Below are 15,591 nucleotides of genomic sequence, written 5' to 3' on the forward strand. Positions count from 1 at the left end.
ATAGGCTAATCAATCCGATAATATTGCTGTTAAGGCCAACACATGAGTTGAGATGGACGCACAACTATTTGGCAAAAAGTATATTGATTCAAATCTATCTCAGCTGTCGGCCTTTATTAGGGTCAAAGTTTATTTGCACGTGTGAGGAGCGACAACGTTTTCTACAACTTTGGTATTGGCATTGTCTCATTGCAATACGTTTACATTGTCAAAGCTTGCAAAGATCACGAAAGCCTTCATCTTATACTTCTAGTCTATAGGCTTTTACTCTCTGGGACCATTTGGCCGTCGCGAGCAACTGGTTTTGGAGAAAATTCATATAGGCCTATTATAACATTGTTTCCCTGATAGACCCAGCCATAATCTATTTCAAATCACAGATCTTGACTAATAAACAATACTTAAATACCCTTTTCCGATTGCTCGACAGGAAGGGAGAGAAGAAGTAGGCCTAACGTATAATTGAACAACCTAACTGAGATAGCCTAATGGTTGTTTCAGTGTAGCATGCATGTCAATTTTAATTCATAGCGGACCACCCTAAAGCTTAGAGACACGCAGGTCCATGCAGCCTGTAACACAAAGCAAATCTCAAACGCTGACTGCATGCCTAAACCACGAAACAGCTTAATTAGACGCCTATAGGTCAATCTTGATCCATTGGAAATCACAATAGGCTAATGGCAATATTGCGCTGACAAGCTGCAATGGATAAGCTGCAATGGAAATGGTTGAAACAAAGGACCCCCTCTTTGCCAATCAATGCATATTATTGCATTGTTTGTTATGATATCAATTAGGCCCATGACGGCGTCCATGCAAACACATCAACATCTAGTCAATTACAAGCCATTTCCTAATGTAAATGCTCTCAAAATCCCTGTTGGGATAGAAGCAGTACAAGACAAAGACATGCAGTAAATAGGCTAGACGGGCTATTGAACCGTGCCTCATGTTATTATTCGTCATATGCATTAACATTAGGTTTTCATTTTGTCTCTTTTATTTTTCCACAGGCAAACATGATGCCAGTAATGAATTTTGTGCATCGCTTTACGGGAGGAAAACGGGCTGCTGGACTCCTTTTATGGGGTAAGCATTGGTCTCCGCGCGACTGCAGTGCAGCAGTGGTTGCAGCCATATATGGGTGCATGGTCGACCTGTTAGAAGATTATTGGTTCGCTCGTATCTGGGCAACCGCCATTACCCAGCGCTCAGCAAAGCTAAAAAAAACGAACATCATGCACAAGGGGAAGAACGAATCTTAATGTATCGTCTCCTATGCAGACACGCGAACACATACTTGCCACAAGCGCGCACGCAAGCACACACGCATTCTCTCTCTCTCTATCTCTCTCTCTCTCTCTCTGTCTCTCTCTCTCACACACACGCACACCATCGCACACAGGTATCATGCATTTCAAGTCCTCTGCGCTTATCAACTATTTTTGTGAGATTTGCATAACAACACAACTTCTTAGCGCTAGTTGTCTAAAAGCTTGACCAACAGCTCTCACATTTTGCATCGGACATAATTAAAATGTCACCTTTATTTTCGTCCAGTTGGTCATTAAAGGACGTCACATCTATAACCAAGACCTTCAAGCTATTTTCATTAAGCCTAACCGAGATCACATTGCCTTCCACACAATTGGGCCAACACAAAAGTTCAAGGTTACACTTTTTGTTGATAAAGAGGAGGGATGTGGAATGTGTGCGCAGAGGGAGGGAAAGAGGCATAGGCAACTTCTGTTTGTTTCGATAGAGCTTAATTGTATAAATTACAAGGCCAGTGTGTGAAAAGAAACAATGGTACAAACAATGGTACAAAATGTCACAGTTTCATTTGATTTTACAAACAAATGAAATCCACAAGACCCAGCGCGTTACCATGACTAGCATATCCATAATGTCAATCCTTTCCAACCATAATTTAGAACAATATAATTCCCATAGGAACAATTTACAGAGAATGGAATGTATAGGCCTAAATTAAGTAACATTGGTTGCAAAAAAAAACAACAACATGTGTGAACATTTTGAGATGACTGAAATAGACTGCCAAAAGTGATCAACGCTCTCGCAGATAGGGGTGTTATACAATATATCTATATCTCCAAGGTTGGAGGCAACAAGAACATCATTTATCTAATAATGTAGTAATAAAGCAAACGTGCATAGTTTTGTTATATTGCCACATATACAACACTTGACAAAATGGGTTGGGTTTGTTCCGTTGGCAGGCTGGTAACATTTTTTACTTTATAGTCTCCAGACAGTTAGGCTACAGATATTAACCTCGTAACATTAAGCTATCTCGTTTATTTAATTGACATCCGTTTCGGTGTTGTCACATGCGCCCATTTTAAAACCTCGATAAAAAAATAAGATGGATAGACTAAAAGAGACAGCCATTTTCTCTCTCGTTCTCCGCGCGTTAAGGTGCCGAAAGCAGTTTTTTTTTATTCGGGGGCTCCGCGGCAATGGAATGAAATAAAATGGTCGAGAATAAAGGCTTCTGCACTGCGATTGTGGTTTATCAAGCCGATGGGTTTTTGCGACACATCATCCCTGAAGTTTCGCAATGAGGCGTAGGGGCTAAGGGCAACTTTTGCTCTCTCGACTGTGCATCTGCGACGACTCTATTTACAGTCAGTCCGCCATGTTGATGATAATTTAACTTGAATTATTCACACTCTTTACACTGTCCCTAGTTGCGTTTGTAAATCTACTATATAAAAAACTGAATGACAAATAGGGAAAGACAGATGATAAATCGGCCACAGGATGAGCTCATTTGTCATATTTTCCCACATAAATTAGCTTAGCACTGTGGTAAATGCAGGGCATAGCCTATATAGGCTACCATATAAACCAGAATGTCAACATTTGTTTGTCAGCACTGGCAAATAAGTAGGGTACACATAAACATTGGCTTTATAGACAAAACAATTACATTTGAATCATGCATGAACAAACAACCAGGAAATACACAGCAACAGCTGATGGATTTATGAATGAGAAAACTTTCAGTGCCATTGTAAAATAACAAACAAATATCATCGCTCCAATCCAGTATGGAAAATGCTTCTATAATAAATAGATTTCCTGTCAATCTGCAATTTAGCAAATGTGTGTGTGTGTGTGTGTGTGTGTGCGCGCAGGTTAGAGAGAGGACATGCTGTACTTCAAACAAATTGGACCAAAAAGTATACCGGACTTTAATCAAACTTTTTTTAAATAGACCTAAGGGCGGGGACCCACGTTTTCCTTTCCGGGAGAAATTAATGTCAAAGGTGCATGCGAAGTAATTGCAGCAATCTCTGCAATTCGGAAAAATTATTAGACTTACAAACCATGCCATAAAACCCGGTTTTGCAGGTCACTTTGTAACTAGATACCCTGCTTTTTACAATTTGCTACCACATTATCCATGTAACATCAAAAGGTTTCAAAATAATTTATGAGAATGGATTGGCAGGGGAGAAGAGTTGGCATGAGGAGGCAGATCAAGTTGGTTAGTTGAAGACCGAGATATTTGCAACTGTATTATTGTTTCGCCCTATTAATTCCCATTATTGTGGGCAATGACTGATTTATGAAAATCGGGATTTTTTTTTCAGGGTCATATAGCCAGCCTTCTTAGGCCTCCATCTGATCAGCTAAACATTGCGTCACCCCACTTACAAGGTATAAACTATTTGAGCGTAGCCTATAGATTTAATTGTATCGGTATAGTTTCCAAGGTTAAATTAATTTATGAGGAATTATAGGCGGAGTATAAATGTCTTCCTTCAATAGAAATGGTTGACGCACCATGGTAAATCATCTCGATGGAAATAGGCCTGCAGCCTATAATTATATAGCAATTTTAATACATCAATTATGCCACCCATTGAATGTTGTTTTTGGGATTATTGTGCCAACTTCTGCAAGTAGGCTACAAGTCCGTGGAGCCACCTGATTGCAACAAAACAAATGAATATGCTTGCAAATTAGCCTACATAAACGACAAAGGCCTCATTGGCTTTACGCGTGATAAATAGGCTTTCTTTCTTCAGTTGCATATAGACAAACCGTTTTGTTGGACAGCTTCATACACGTTGTGAATTAAACTATAGGCATCCAAGGTGGATTTCATAGGCCTAGGCTAGAAACTCAGTAATTTACTCACATGTGAACAACAATCATGGATTATGGGGTTGTACCCTGGAAGAAGGTAGCTGACTAAACTCAACTCCATGGTGAAGGAAGTCTCTGATTAACTCCAGCAACAGAGTTGAGTAGAGACCAGGCTTTGTGGAATTCAGCTCTGACTACTTCGGTTTGCCCAAGGTCAATAGAACACTTTTTCACATTTATAAGATGCTTACCTTGTACCTATGTTTGTCATCTGTAGTTGCATGCCTTTTTTTGTTTGCTGAAATCCATACTTTTTCAACAAACATTAATCACATACAACCACATACTTTTTGCTCATTGCTGTTGCTCTAAGATGGGAGCTCAGCACAAATGAGCATGTGCCAATTGAATCCCAACAAGGAAACAGTCAGTGGTTGTATTTGATTAATGTTTTAGTAAAAAGTATTGATTTCAGCGTACAAAGAAAGGCATGCAACTACAGATGACAAACATGACAAACAAGGTAAGTGTTTCATAATTAAAGAATGTTAAAGTATTGACCTTGGGTGAATAGGTGGAGTTGGTGGATTTTATCAGAAACAACCTTCACCGTAGAGTTGAGTTTAGTCAGCTTGGAATAACGAATTAGATAAGATACTTTCCGATATTGGCAGAAAGCTTAAATTCTTGTTAATCTAACTGCTCAGTCTAATTTACAGTAGTTATTACAGTGAAATAATACCATGCTATTGTTTGAGGAGAGTGCACAATTTTGAACATGAAAAGTTATTAATAAACAAATTAGGCACATTTGGACAATCTTGATCAAAAAATTGAACAGAAATGCAATGGTTCATTGGATCAGTCTAAAACTTTACACATACTCTGGTGCCATCTAGTGGCCAAAATCTAAATTGCAGCTGGGCTGGAATAATACATTATGGCCTTTCTCTTGCATTTCAAAGATGATGGTACAAAAAATACAAACAGTTGTTTTTTTCTTTCTATTATCTTTAACCAGATCTAATGTGTTATATTCGCCTACATTTCTTTCACATTTCCATAAACTTCAAAGTGTTTCCTTTCAAATGGTACCAAGAATATGCATATCCTTGCTTCAGGGCCTGAGCTACAGGCAGTTAGATTTGGGTATGTCATTTTAGGTGAAAATGGAAAAAAGGGACCAATCCTTAAGTGTCTACACTGTATTTCTGATCAATTTGATGTCATTTTAATGGACCAAAAACGTGTTTTTCTTTCAAACATTTCTAATTGACCCCAAACTGACCCCAAACTTTTGAGCGGCAGTGCATATATTTTAAACTGACCATGGAGGAGATGTCATCTGAAACTAGGAGAGCTTATTGTAAAAGAGCATGAAGTTAGGTTACTGTGATTGTGATTGTCCTTAGGCCTATATGCATTTGCCCCAACACCTTTGACACAACTTAAAGCACTATTGTATAATGAGTGTGACCAACACATATGTCTACAGAGTTCTCTAGCCTGCTGCTAACCTTTGTGCATCAAGAAAGAATCTCAATTCAGCAGGCAGGGCCGGCCCTAGGCATAAGCAACACCCCCCATACCCCCCCAATGTTTTGTTTGTTTGATGAATTAGTCTAGCCATATCTAAACTTGTTGTAACCATGGTTGAATTACTGACCAGGCACCTGACCTCCAGGAGGCCCCATTAATATAGTTATTGACAGTGGTGGAAAAAGTACCCAATTGTCATACTTGAGTAAAAGTAAAGATACCTTAATAGAAAATGATTGAAGTAAAAGCAAAAGTCACTCAGTAAAATATTACTTGAGTAAAAGTCTAAAAGTATTTAGTTTTAAACATACTTAAGTATCAAAAGTACATGTAATTGCTAAAATATACTTAAGTGTCAAAAGTAAAGGTATGAATCATTTCATATTAATTATATTAAGCAAATCAGAAGGCATCATTTTCTTGTTTATTTTTAATTTACGGATAGCAAGGCCAACGCTCCAAACAAAGCATGTGTTTAGTGAGTCCGTCAGATCAGAGGCAGTAGCAGGGATGTTCCCTTGATAAGTGTATGAATTTGACGATTTTCCTGTCCTGCTCTGCATTCAAAATGTAACAAGTACTTTTGGGTGTCCTGGAAAATGTATGAAGTAAAAAGTATAATTTTCTATATGAATGTATGAAGTAAAAGTACAAGTTGTCAAAAATATAAATAGTCAAGTAATGTACAGATACCCCAAAAAACTACTAAAGTAGTACTTTCAAGTATTTTTACTTAAGTACTTTAAACCACTGGTTAGTCACTCTCACTCATCATATTACATTGGAATAAGACATGGCAATAGGCCACTGAAATGTTTTGCCCGCAAGGTGGGGGGGCCCAACAAAACTTTGCTTAGGGTTCCCAAAAGGCTAGGGCCAGCCCTGCAGCAGGCCAGGAAGCGAGGTTAGTACTGCATCTATTTTAACCTCCAGTGCAAGAAGCAAGTCATGCGGTTTCTACAAGATTGTGTTGCAAGACCGCAGTTCATCGCCTTTTGCTCACCCGAAGACACCCTCGAAACAATGTAGATCTGTATCACCCTAACATCTGATCATGCATAGTCACGTAGCCCAAAAAGAAGAGATTCGGCCCATAACTTTCTTACAATTTTATTCTTGCAAAACACATCAGAAGAAGCCTTTTCAGTGTAGTCTGCTCACATAAACAACAAAGTCCCTCTTAAAGCAGTTACAATGCATATTTGAAGAGCCATGTGCTCAAAGGGGTTTCAAACAGAACATTGAGAAGGTCCCATTAATGAATGTTTTTTGATGATACCAGAATAGGCTACAGACAAGCCTAGGGTACCATATACCATGCCCTTGAAATGAAAACACTGAATGCAATTGAAACATTAACAGTGTTATAAGCCCACAAAAGGCCATAGGCCTTTCAAACTCATGAGCGTTAAGAGTGTAGGCTATGAGAACATCGTTCCTAATTACTTCTGTACGTCTAGTCATAACGGAGAATGAAGAAAACAGCGTGAATAAAAGAATAGCCGGTCATTTCCTTAAATGCATTGAACATTAAAGACCACCTGGGTTAACTGTAATGTTGATTTAATCACCCATAGTTTACATTCTGAATATGACATGTAGGTGAATTCATCAATTACAACAACATTTCAATGTGATTGTTAGTTGATGTGCAAGACCTTTCAATGTGATTGTTAGTTGGCCTACAAGGCCTTCTAAAGTTAATACTATATAGATCATTTCCAACTTCCCTTCACGTTTCTCATTAATGTTGAATAGCTACAATAAATAGGATCAATTATAAACATAGCATTATTTTTTAAATTAATCATATCCATGTTATGGATCTTGAAGAAAGAACTAGGCCAATGGGACTTGAATTGATATCTAAAATCCCACATTGTTACAGCACTACAGGGAATGAATGATATTAGTGGGTATTTCACATATTTACAATAATTGAAACCAGTAATATCTATCTTCCTAAACGTTAACCTCAGATAAGAGGCTAAGGCCATCCCCTTCGCAGCAGCCATTCACCCCCCTCAGCCAGCCTACAACAGTGCAAAGTACATGTTAACTCTAAGGTCCTTCATTGACTTGTGCAGTTTGACCCGGGAGGCCCTGTTTGTTTGGCTCTCCCTGTCGTCTCACATGGCACGATCTGTCCAAGCAATGGACTTCTATCTTCCTTGTTTGAATATGTCCATCTTGCAAACACACACACACACATACAGTACCAGTCAAAAGTTTGGACACACCTACTTATTCCAGGGTTTTTCTTTATTTTAGCTATTTTCGACATTGTAGAATAATAGTGAAGTCATCAAAACAATGAAATAACACACATGGAATCATGTAGTAATCAAAAAAGTGTTAAACAAATATATATTTTATATTTGAGATTCTTCAGAGTAGCCACCATTTGCCTTGATGACAGCTTTGCACACTCTTGGCAGTCTCTCAACAAGCTTCATGAGGTAGCCACCTGAAATGCATTTCAATTAACAGGTGTGCCTTGTTAAAAGTTAATTTGTGGAACTTCTTTCCTTCTTAATGCGTTTGAGACAATCAATTGTGTTGTGACAAGGTAGGGTTGGTTTACAGAAGATAGCCCTATTTGGTAAAAGACCAAGTCCATATTATGGCAAGAATAGCTCAAATAAGCTAAGCGAAATGACAGTCCATCGTTACTTTAAGACAAGGAGCTCAGTCAATGCAGAAACTTTGAAAGTTTCTTCAAGTGCAGTCGCAAAAACCATCAAGCGCTATGATGAAACTAGCTCTCATGAGACGCAGAGTAGGTGAACGGATGATCTCCGCATGTGTGGTTCCCACTGTGAAGCATGGAGGAGGAGGTGTGATGGTGCTTTGCCGGTGACACTGTCAGATAATTATTTAGAATTCAAGGCACACTTAACCAGTATGGCTACCACAGCATTTTGCAGCGATATGCCATCCCATCTGGTTTGTGCTTAGTGGAACTATCATTTGCTTTTGATCTGATCAGATGATCTGGCCTCCACAATCACCAGACCTCAACCCAATTGAGATGGGTTGGGATGAGTTGAACCCCAGAGTCAAAGAAAAGCTCAGCATATGTGGGAACTCCTTCAAGAATGTTGGAAAATCATTCCTCATGAAGCTGGTTGAGAGAATGCCATGAGTGTGCAAAGCTGTCATCAAGGCAAAGGGTGGCTACTTTGAATAATCTAAAATCTAAAACACTTTTTGGTTACTACATGATTCCATATGTGCTATTTCATAGTGTTGATGTCTTCACTATTACTCTACAATGTAGAACATAGTTAAAATAAAGAAAAACCCTTGAATGAGTAGTTGTGTCCAAATTTTGAATGGTACTGCACATGCGCACACACGGCCCATCATTTCGCAACCTCACTACACATGTACTCACAGACACACAAACGTATTCACGTGCGTGCACCAACACCACACACAGGCAAATAAACTGAAAGAGAGTGTCATTTACCGATAATCAATATATAGACTTTTTCTTTCTCAATATATAAACCTTAAACAAAGACTGTAAAGCAAAACGGATATAAAGCCTTTATAAAAAGTAAATAATGATTTACAAGAGTAAGTGCTTTTTCACTGAGCCCTGATACCATGTGTCAAACAGCATATACTAAAGTAGTTTGTAACTCAATTAGAAGCTTACACCATCAAGTATGACAACAACGCTGGGGCTCATTTAGAGAATGATAGCCAAAGCTACGTCCATACAAATTATAGAAGGGTTAGGAACCCGAAACAAAATGAATCTCAACCCCACTAAATGTAAACTGTAAGGGCTCTTATTTACATTCAAACATCTGAAAATACCAATATGTTCCAACACACATTTGTACATATTCACACATTTGCTATTAATCCCTCGTCCTCAGATCGTCTTTTTCAGCTTCGTTACACTGTAACGTATTCCTTAAATGTCACTGTGAGACAGTTTGTTGTAATATCCGTGATGACTATATTCCCAAGGAAAGGCTTGAATGAAGGAAAAGGCTCCTCCTCCACAGTATGTTCTGTTGTGATAGCCAATGGCGGTTTTGTCTGTTCTGTTGTGATAGCCAATGGCGGTTTTGTCTGTTCGGCAGTCTTCTCCTCCTCGGCAGAAGGAGCCACCTGTGTCTCTGTGGGAACTGGAGCCTCCCGTTTGGACCTCACACAGCTGAGGTCCATGGGCTCGTCCTGGTTAGACTCCAGGAAGTCATAGTCCTGGTGGCCATTGTGGCTATGGTGGCCATTTTGGTCCATGGAGTTGCTCTGAGGTGGTGAGGACACAGTGCAGGGTGCACTGATACTCCGGGAGTTTAGAAACCGTTTACAGCCACCCCGGTCCTCGCCCTTGTCTGCCTCTGAAAGGTGACGTTTGAAGGCTGGAGAAGAGCCGTTTACTGGCTGAGTCCTTCTATGAACCCCCATCTCAAAGGGCCAAGGGGCAAGGTTAGGTTTGGTGGTCAGCCTCAGGGGCTGCTCTGTCGCACTAAGCTCCATTTTGGGTGAGTCGACCTTCTCAGCAGGACACTTAAATACGTTAGATCCGTTAGATCCTGAGTTGAGGACGTGTAACTTAACGTCTTTGTTGCAGTCTTTCGCGAATCCGTTGGTGAGACCCAGTTTCTGGACGAGCCTCATCTTTTCAAGTTGATTTTCTGCAGCATCATCATCATTGTCCGGCTGCGGCTCGTCAAGGGTTTCCACATCTCCGTTTTTAATCCTTGCCGCCTGCATGCCGTTCTCCATGTACTTGCTCATGACAATGACGATGCGTCCATTCTTGTTTTTGTTCTTGACGATCTTCAGCTTGCTGTCGCTGACACCGTTGGCCTTCAACAGCGGTGCGTCCTCTTTGGCCGTGGCCTTGCTCTGCTCCGATTCGCCACTGTGGTCGTTGAGGTGAGCCGGAAGCTTCTTTAGCTCCATGGTGATATCCTTGACTTTGCTCAGGCAGCCAGAGTCCTTGTCCCGGACCCACTTCTGCTGCAGTGCGGGAGGCAGGTTCCAGCTGTGGTTGGTGGGCAGTTCTGGAGCTTTGGTGGCCTCCCTGGGCTTCATGCACTGGGTGCTGTCATACATTTTGGGGTCAGGCTGGTAGTGGTGATGTTTCTTGCTGTTGAGCTGGTAGTAGAGCTTCTTCTTTCCGTTGGCCTGCTGCTCGGCCTCCCTCTCCTTGGCCAGCAGGGGCTGGTACTGGTGGTGCTTCTTGCTGTTCAGCTGGTACTGCTGGGTCTGCGAGCGCAGTGTCTGGATGGGGTCCACTTTCTGCCGGTTTTCCTCGTCCAGGGTGGTCTCCTGAAGGCCTGAGAGGACGCTGGATCTCCGGGCAAAGGACGGGACCTGAGAAAAACACAGCTGTTAGTTAACTGATAGAGCAACTTGTTGACATGATTATCTGACTGACTTTCTCTCTGTAATGAAGGTTAGAGAAATGCCATCATCAAATGGTGCCCTCTAGATGACCTTTGAGTGAGTCCTGAGCCCTAAACTTGTGTTTAGTTCTAAACTTATGTTTAGTTCTGGGAGGGCCTCTCATACATATTTTGTCAGCCCTCCCACCCTCCTGGCCATCAGAGTTACATTTCAGAGTGGCTCCTCTAGCCGCTCTGACCTCAGCTCTGAGGAATGCCATAGACTGCTTTGTGCCCCATCACTGACTTCCTCCTATGTGTTACCACCAACACCGCCCTGAGAGGAACAAACACTACCTAGAGGGGGTTCCTTTTGCTCTTTCGATTTGTGATTGATGTCTAGATGTACTTTTCAGTCACTGCTTTAAGATTGAAGACATTTTGGAGACCTAATCTACCCAGTCTATCCCCAACCTATCAACAGCATGTGCCCCTAATTTATATGACAGTCATTCAGATTTTAACACCTATTCTGTAGTCTTATAAAGGACTTAGAATTCTTATAAAGCCCGTCTCAATTAAAGAATGTGTTGGTCTTAGTGCTGGATGGCAAAAATGTACTCAAAATCTCTTACAGTAACATTAATAGTAACATTTATTTGATCAAATGTATAGTAAACAAGGAGTTAATTGTCAACCCTCCAAAATATGTGAAGACTCACCTGGGCGATCAGGTGCTTTGGCTTTGGCCCTCTTTTGCGATATCCCATAAGCTGCTCGTATCTCTCCCTGTGAAAGACAGAAAACACCACCATGTCACTCAAACCATCCACAATAATACATTATTTAGTAGTTAACAACATAATGTAACAGAGTTAGGCAGCGGGGGGGTAATTGTAATTGTAATTTAAACTGTATTTAGGTCAGAATACAGTACTTTAACTACAAAAGGGGACTACACACAATAAAGTACTTTCATTGCTAATGCAAGGATGATGTACTAACAATAATGAAATACAGTAATGCAATGCAGTAATTTATGGGAAAATCCCATGCACAATTGAATCCTAATTGGTGACATGAAACATCAGTGGAATACCCCTCAGTCATATCCCCCTGTTTACCACTAGATCCTCTAACTGAACCCACGAGACATGAATTACAAATATCATCCTTAATGTAGTGTAGCGTCTACAGCCACATATCCTTATTACTTGTTTACCAAGCGTTGCTGCATATCAAAGTCCTTCTCATGCCAAATAATGTATGGTTTAGGCCTGACTAAATCGGCGTTACTCCAAAAATAATGTATGGTTTAGGCCTGACTAAATCGGCATTACTCCAAAAATGATTTCCACATGGAATGAATAGTTTTCCAGTTCAACATTCAATCCATATAAGGATGGAATAGATTCAGGGCCTGAATGAACTACACATCTATAGACCATGTAACTGGTGGGTAAGGATACTTTCCCTATAGCCCACTGTTTTCCATGCTTTCTCAATAGCAGTAATTCAATACCCAATGAGTACTGATGTCAACCCCCCCCCCCCCCCCCCACCCCCCCTTCCTCCTTGAGCACATCTAATTACTGTGGCGACTCAGTATATTTTCATAGCCTGGTACTCTGCCCGGTGAGGCCCCCTGGAGAGTCACGTAATTAGCTACAATAAAAACTCCCCCCCGTTCAGAGACAAGAGATAATGGCGAAAACAGACACCGCCCTCCGTCGACATTTTCCCTACTGAGTGACCCATCTCTTTTAAAAGCTGGTGTGCGCACACAGCGGGAGAGATTGACAGCAAACCCAGACGACAGGCCGAGTCACTGCATGGTTTTTGCGCCATAGTGCAGTTGTAGTTGTGTGTTCACGTCCAGAAAACCCCCACGGGAGGTTTAGCAATTACCGGTTAACAGTAATGCCTGTCCAGCAAACAAGTCATCTTGAAAAGGCACGACGGCGTTTTCAAGCGGATGCTTCTACGGTTGTTTCAGGAATATCGCCTATTATTAGAAGCCTAGGGCGCCTTTTTGTCTAATGTTGTTCCCAGTGCCTTCCTCATTCAATACATGGTGAGATGAAGCAGGGATGGGGGACAAGACAAAGCATGCAGTCAAGGAATATTTGGCCCTGGTGTCCGCATAAGCATGTAGCCTGTGAAAGGTGATAGCCTATTGTGGTATGGGCCAACTAAAATCAATCAATCTATTATTACAGGCCTAAGAATATCACATAGGGACAATTCATTGTCCAATATGGTCGACCACGAAATTGTAAGTCATACGCAATCTTTCCAAAATGTTTTCAATCCGATTTGTGTGGTCACTGTGTAGGCCTACTGCTATTCTAGGCCTACTGAGATTTTAATTATTATTATTATTTTTTTTAATAAAAAACTTGTGATTGCATCATGTCTTTTTAGGGGTTTGAAAAGTTTCGACATTGCCATAGGAAAATGTAATTCAATTAGGGCACATTTTATGCACACCACGGGATAGAAGTGGTGCCCTATGCGCGCACACGCACAGACACACACACAGAGCAGCGCCCCCCACCCCCATTGACTACACAAGGTCGGCTCGTCAAATCGAGTCTGTCCAACTCACCTGTTCTGGAAAGCGTCAAGCAGTCGCGGGTCGAGGATGTTTTCTTCTGGTTCCCACGTGTTATATCTATTAAGACAGAAAGTAGGACAGAGAGAGGGCGAGAGACAGAGAGAGCGAGAGAGAGAGAGACATTAATATCAACAGAGGTCGCCTTCTATCAACCAAACTACAACCATATATCAAATGTGGCCGTCATCTGCTTGGTTGCTGACAGAATCCGTTGTAAAGTAGCTAGGCAACTTCTGTAATCAGGTTAGCTGTTAACAGTTAGCAGTCAGTCTTGACCAAATAGGCCTATATCAAAACATAAACATTATGCATATTATTGATAAATGTGTAATAAAGTAAGAGCAAAGTATAGCCTATACTCTGGAAATAGGTCATTATAAAGTGTTAATAGTTGCTAGGAAGTATACTTCACAAAGTCAACACAAGCAAAACGGTTACTCTATGGGAATCATGAGGGTGATTAGGGTAATGTGGGGTAACAAGCCCCCGGGGTAACTGCCCCCCCCCCCATATATATTACAATTACATTAGATCTATAAGCTTTTTATAGATATACAATTATACAATCATATTGTATATATACAATCATATTGCAAGTCCAAATCATCTACAAATAACTTCATTGAGTTACAGTCATTTTCTTTATATTGTAGGATGGTTTGGGCATGATTTGGTGTGCAAATAAAAAGAGGAACCTTACATCAAAACCTCATCATAGTGAGGATATTAATAGTGAGATGTGCAATGCCATTTTGCTTCATTATTAGATGTATTACATTTAAATAAGATACCTAGATTTGAGCTTTTAAGAGATAATTACTAGAAAATGTTCTTGGGGGGGGGGGGGGGGGGGTGGGGGGGTAGTTACCCCCACGTTGCCTTAATTTTCGCTCAACACATAAATTAGTGATGGCATCCATCCTAAGCGCCATCGATCGAATCAAACATTCACTTCAACGCGCGCAAAGACGCACGCACGCGCCACACACACACACACACACACACACTTGAAAACTTGAAATATTAATTTGCATTACTAGGTAGTACTAAAGTAGGCTATAGTATTTTCAAAGCTAACTTACTTTGGAGACCATCCTCGCCACTTGACTAGGTATTCCATCCTCCCCTATACGAAGATGAGAGAACATATTGGTTAATTTGATTATAAGCGGGTCTTTGACATTGTCTATCTGCAAAAACACAACAACAACATAATTTACTTCCATCAATTACGCAATATATTGCATAGCGATACCAAATAACCTTGTTTGTGGATATTGAGCAATCATATATTTGAAGTGATTTCAAACCTTTCGATTCCGCTTCTTCTCAATGCTCTCCACCGCAAAGACGTGCTCTCCCGCGGCGGGTAGCTCCATTTTCGATGCAAGGGGAAGGTTTCTCTTCCAATGGATGTAGAAAATGTCACCCTGCCCGCTTTTGTGCTGTTTTTCCGTCGTTCAAATTGATACGAGAGATTTCCCTTCGCTCCGATCTTCCCTCTCTTTCCCTCTCACTCTAGTCGGAATTCGTTGGCAGCGGCAGTGCGATACGTTTTGCTTTGCTTTGCACACGAGAAGGGGTTGCAGAAAACAGTTCATGCAAAGAGCCATTGATGTGACGTCAGGAGGAGGAGGCGCTTTTGGGGGCTGGGGCAGTTTCATGCTTTTAGCCCATGGATGTGTAGGGTGAAATGGTATTGCAAGAGGGTGCTATGAAAAGTATAATAATGTGTTATGATATGTCAAATTGGGAATTGTGACTGAACATTAGCCTTTTACGCAATTATTGCCTTTTATGCCATGTCATGCAAATCATGAAAAAATGAATCAAGGCTACCATTGCCTATGCTCCATGCCCATTTCCTTGATCGATTTTAATTAATGTAGCCTATTTGTTAATGTATTCATTAACGTTTTCACAATTGTTACAAGTGTATGCCAGATATTTCTAAAGGAC

General features: G+C 40.8%; 1 protein-coding gene across 1 annotated transcript; it reads right to left on the reverse strand.

Annotated features, from left to right (window-relative positions):
* Nucleotides 1–9,199: 9,199 nt before the first annotated feature.
* On the reverse strand, nt 9,200–15,265 carry LOC110493691 (E3 SUMO-protein ligase CBX4-like). The gene is made up of 5 exons (XM_021568101.2): nt 14,943–15,265; nt 14,715–14,758; nt 13,624–13,689; nt 11,738–11,804; nt 9,200–11,004 (listed from the first exon to the last, which is right to left on the reverse strand). The coding sequence occupies exons 1-5, from the start codon at nt 15,009–15,011 to the stop codon at nt 9,571–9,573; spliced, it is 1,680 nt and encodes a 559-aa protein (XP_021423776.2). The 5' UTR covers nt 15,012–15,265; the 3' UTR covers nt 9,200–9,570.
* Nucleotides 15,266–15,591: the final 326 nt, after the last annotated feature.

This window comes from Oncorhynchus mykiss, chromosome 17 (genome assembly GCF_013265735.2).
Source record: "Oncorhynchus mykiss isolate Arlee chromosome 17, USDA_OmykA_1.1, whole genome shotgun sequence".
Classification (NCBI taxonomy): Eukaryota; Metazoa; Chordata; class Actinopteri; order Salmoniformes; family Salmonidae; genus Oncorhynchus; species Oncorhynchus mykiss.

What these genes read in the sequence shown, in the direction of transcription:
- LOC110493691 (XM_021568101.2), bottom strand. Translation starts at nt 15,011, where the DNA reads ATGGAGCTACCCGCCGCGGGAGAGCACGTCTTTGCGGTGGAGAGCATT. An exon ending in CTTGACGCTTTCCAGAACAG is followed by an intron (nt 11,805 to 13,623) that starts GTGAGTTGGACA and finishes TGTCTTTCACAG; the next exon opens with GGAGAGATACGAGCAGCTTA. An exon ending in CAAAGCACCTGATCGCCCAG is followed by an intron (nt 11,005 to 11,737) that starts GTGAGTCTTCAC and finishes TGTTTTTCTCAG; the next exon opens with GTCCCGTCCTTTGCCCGGAG.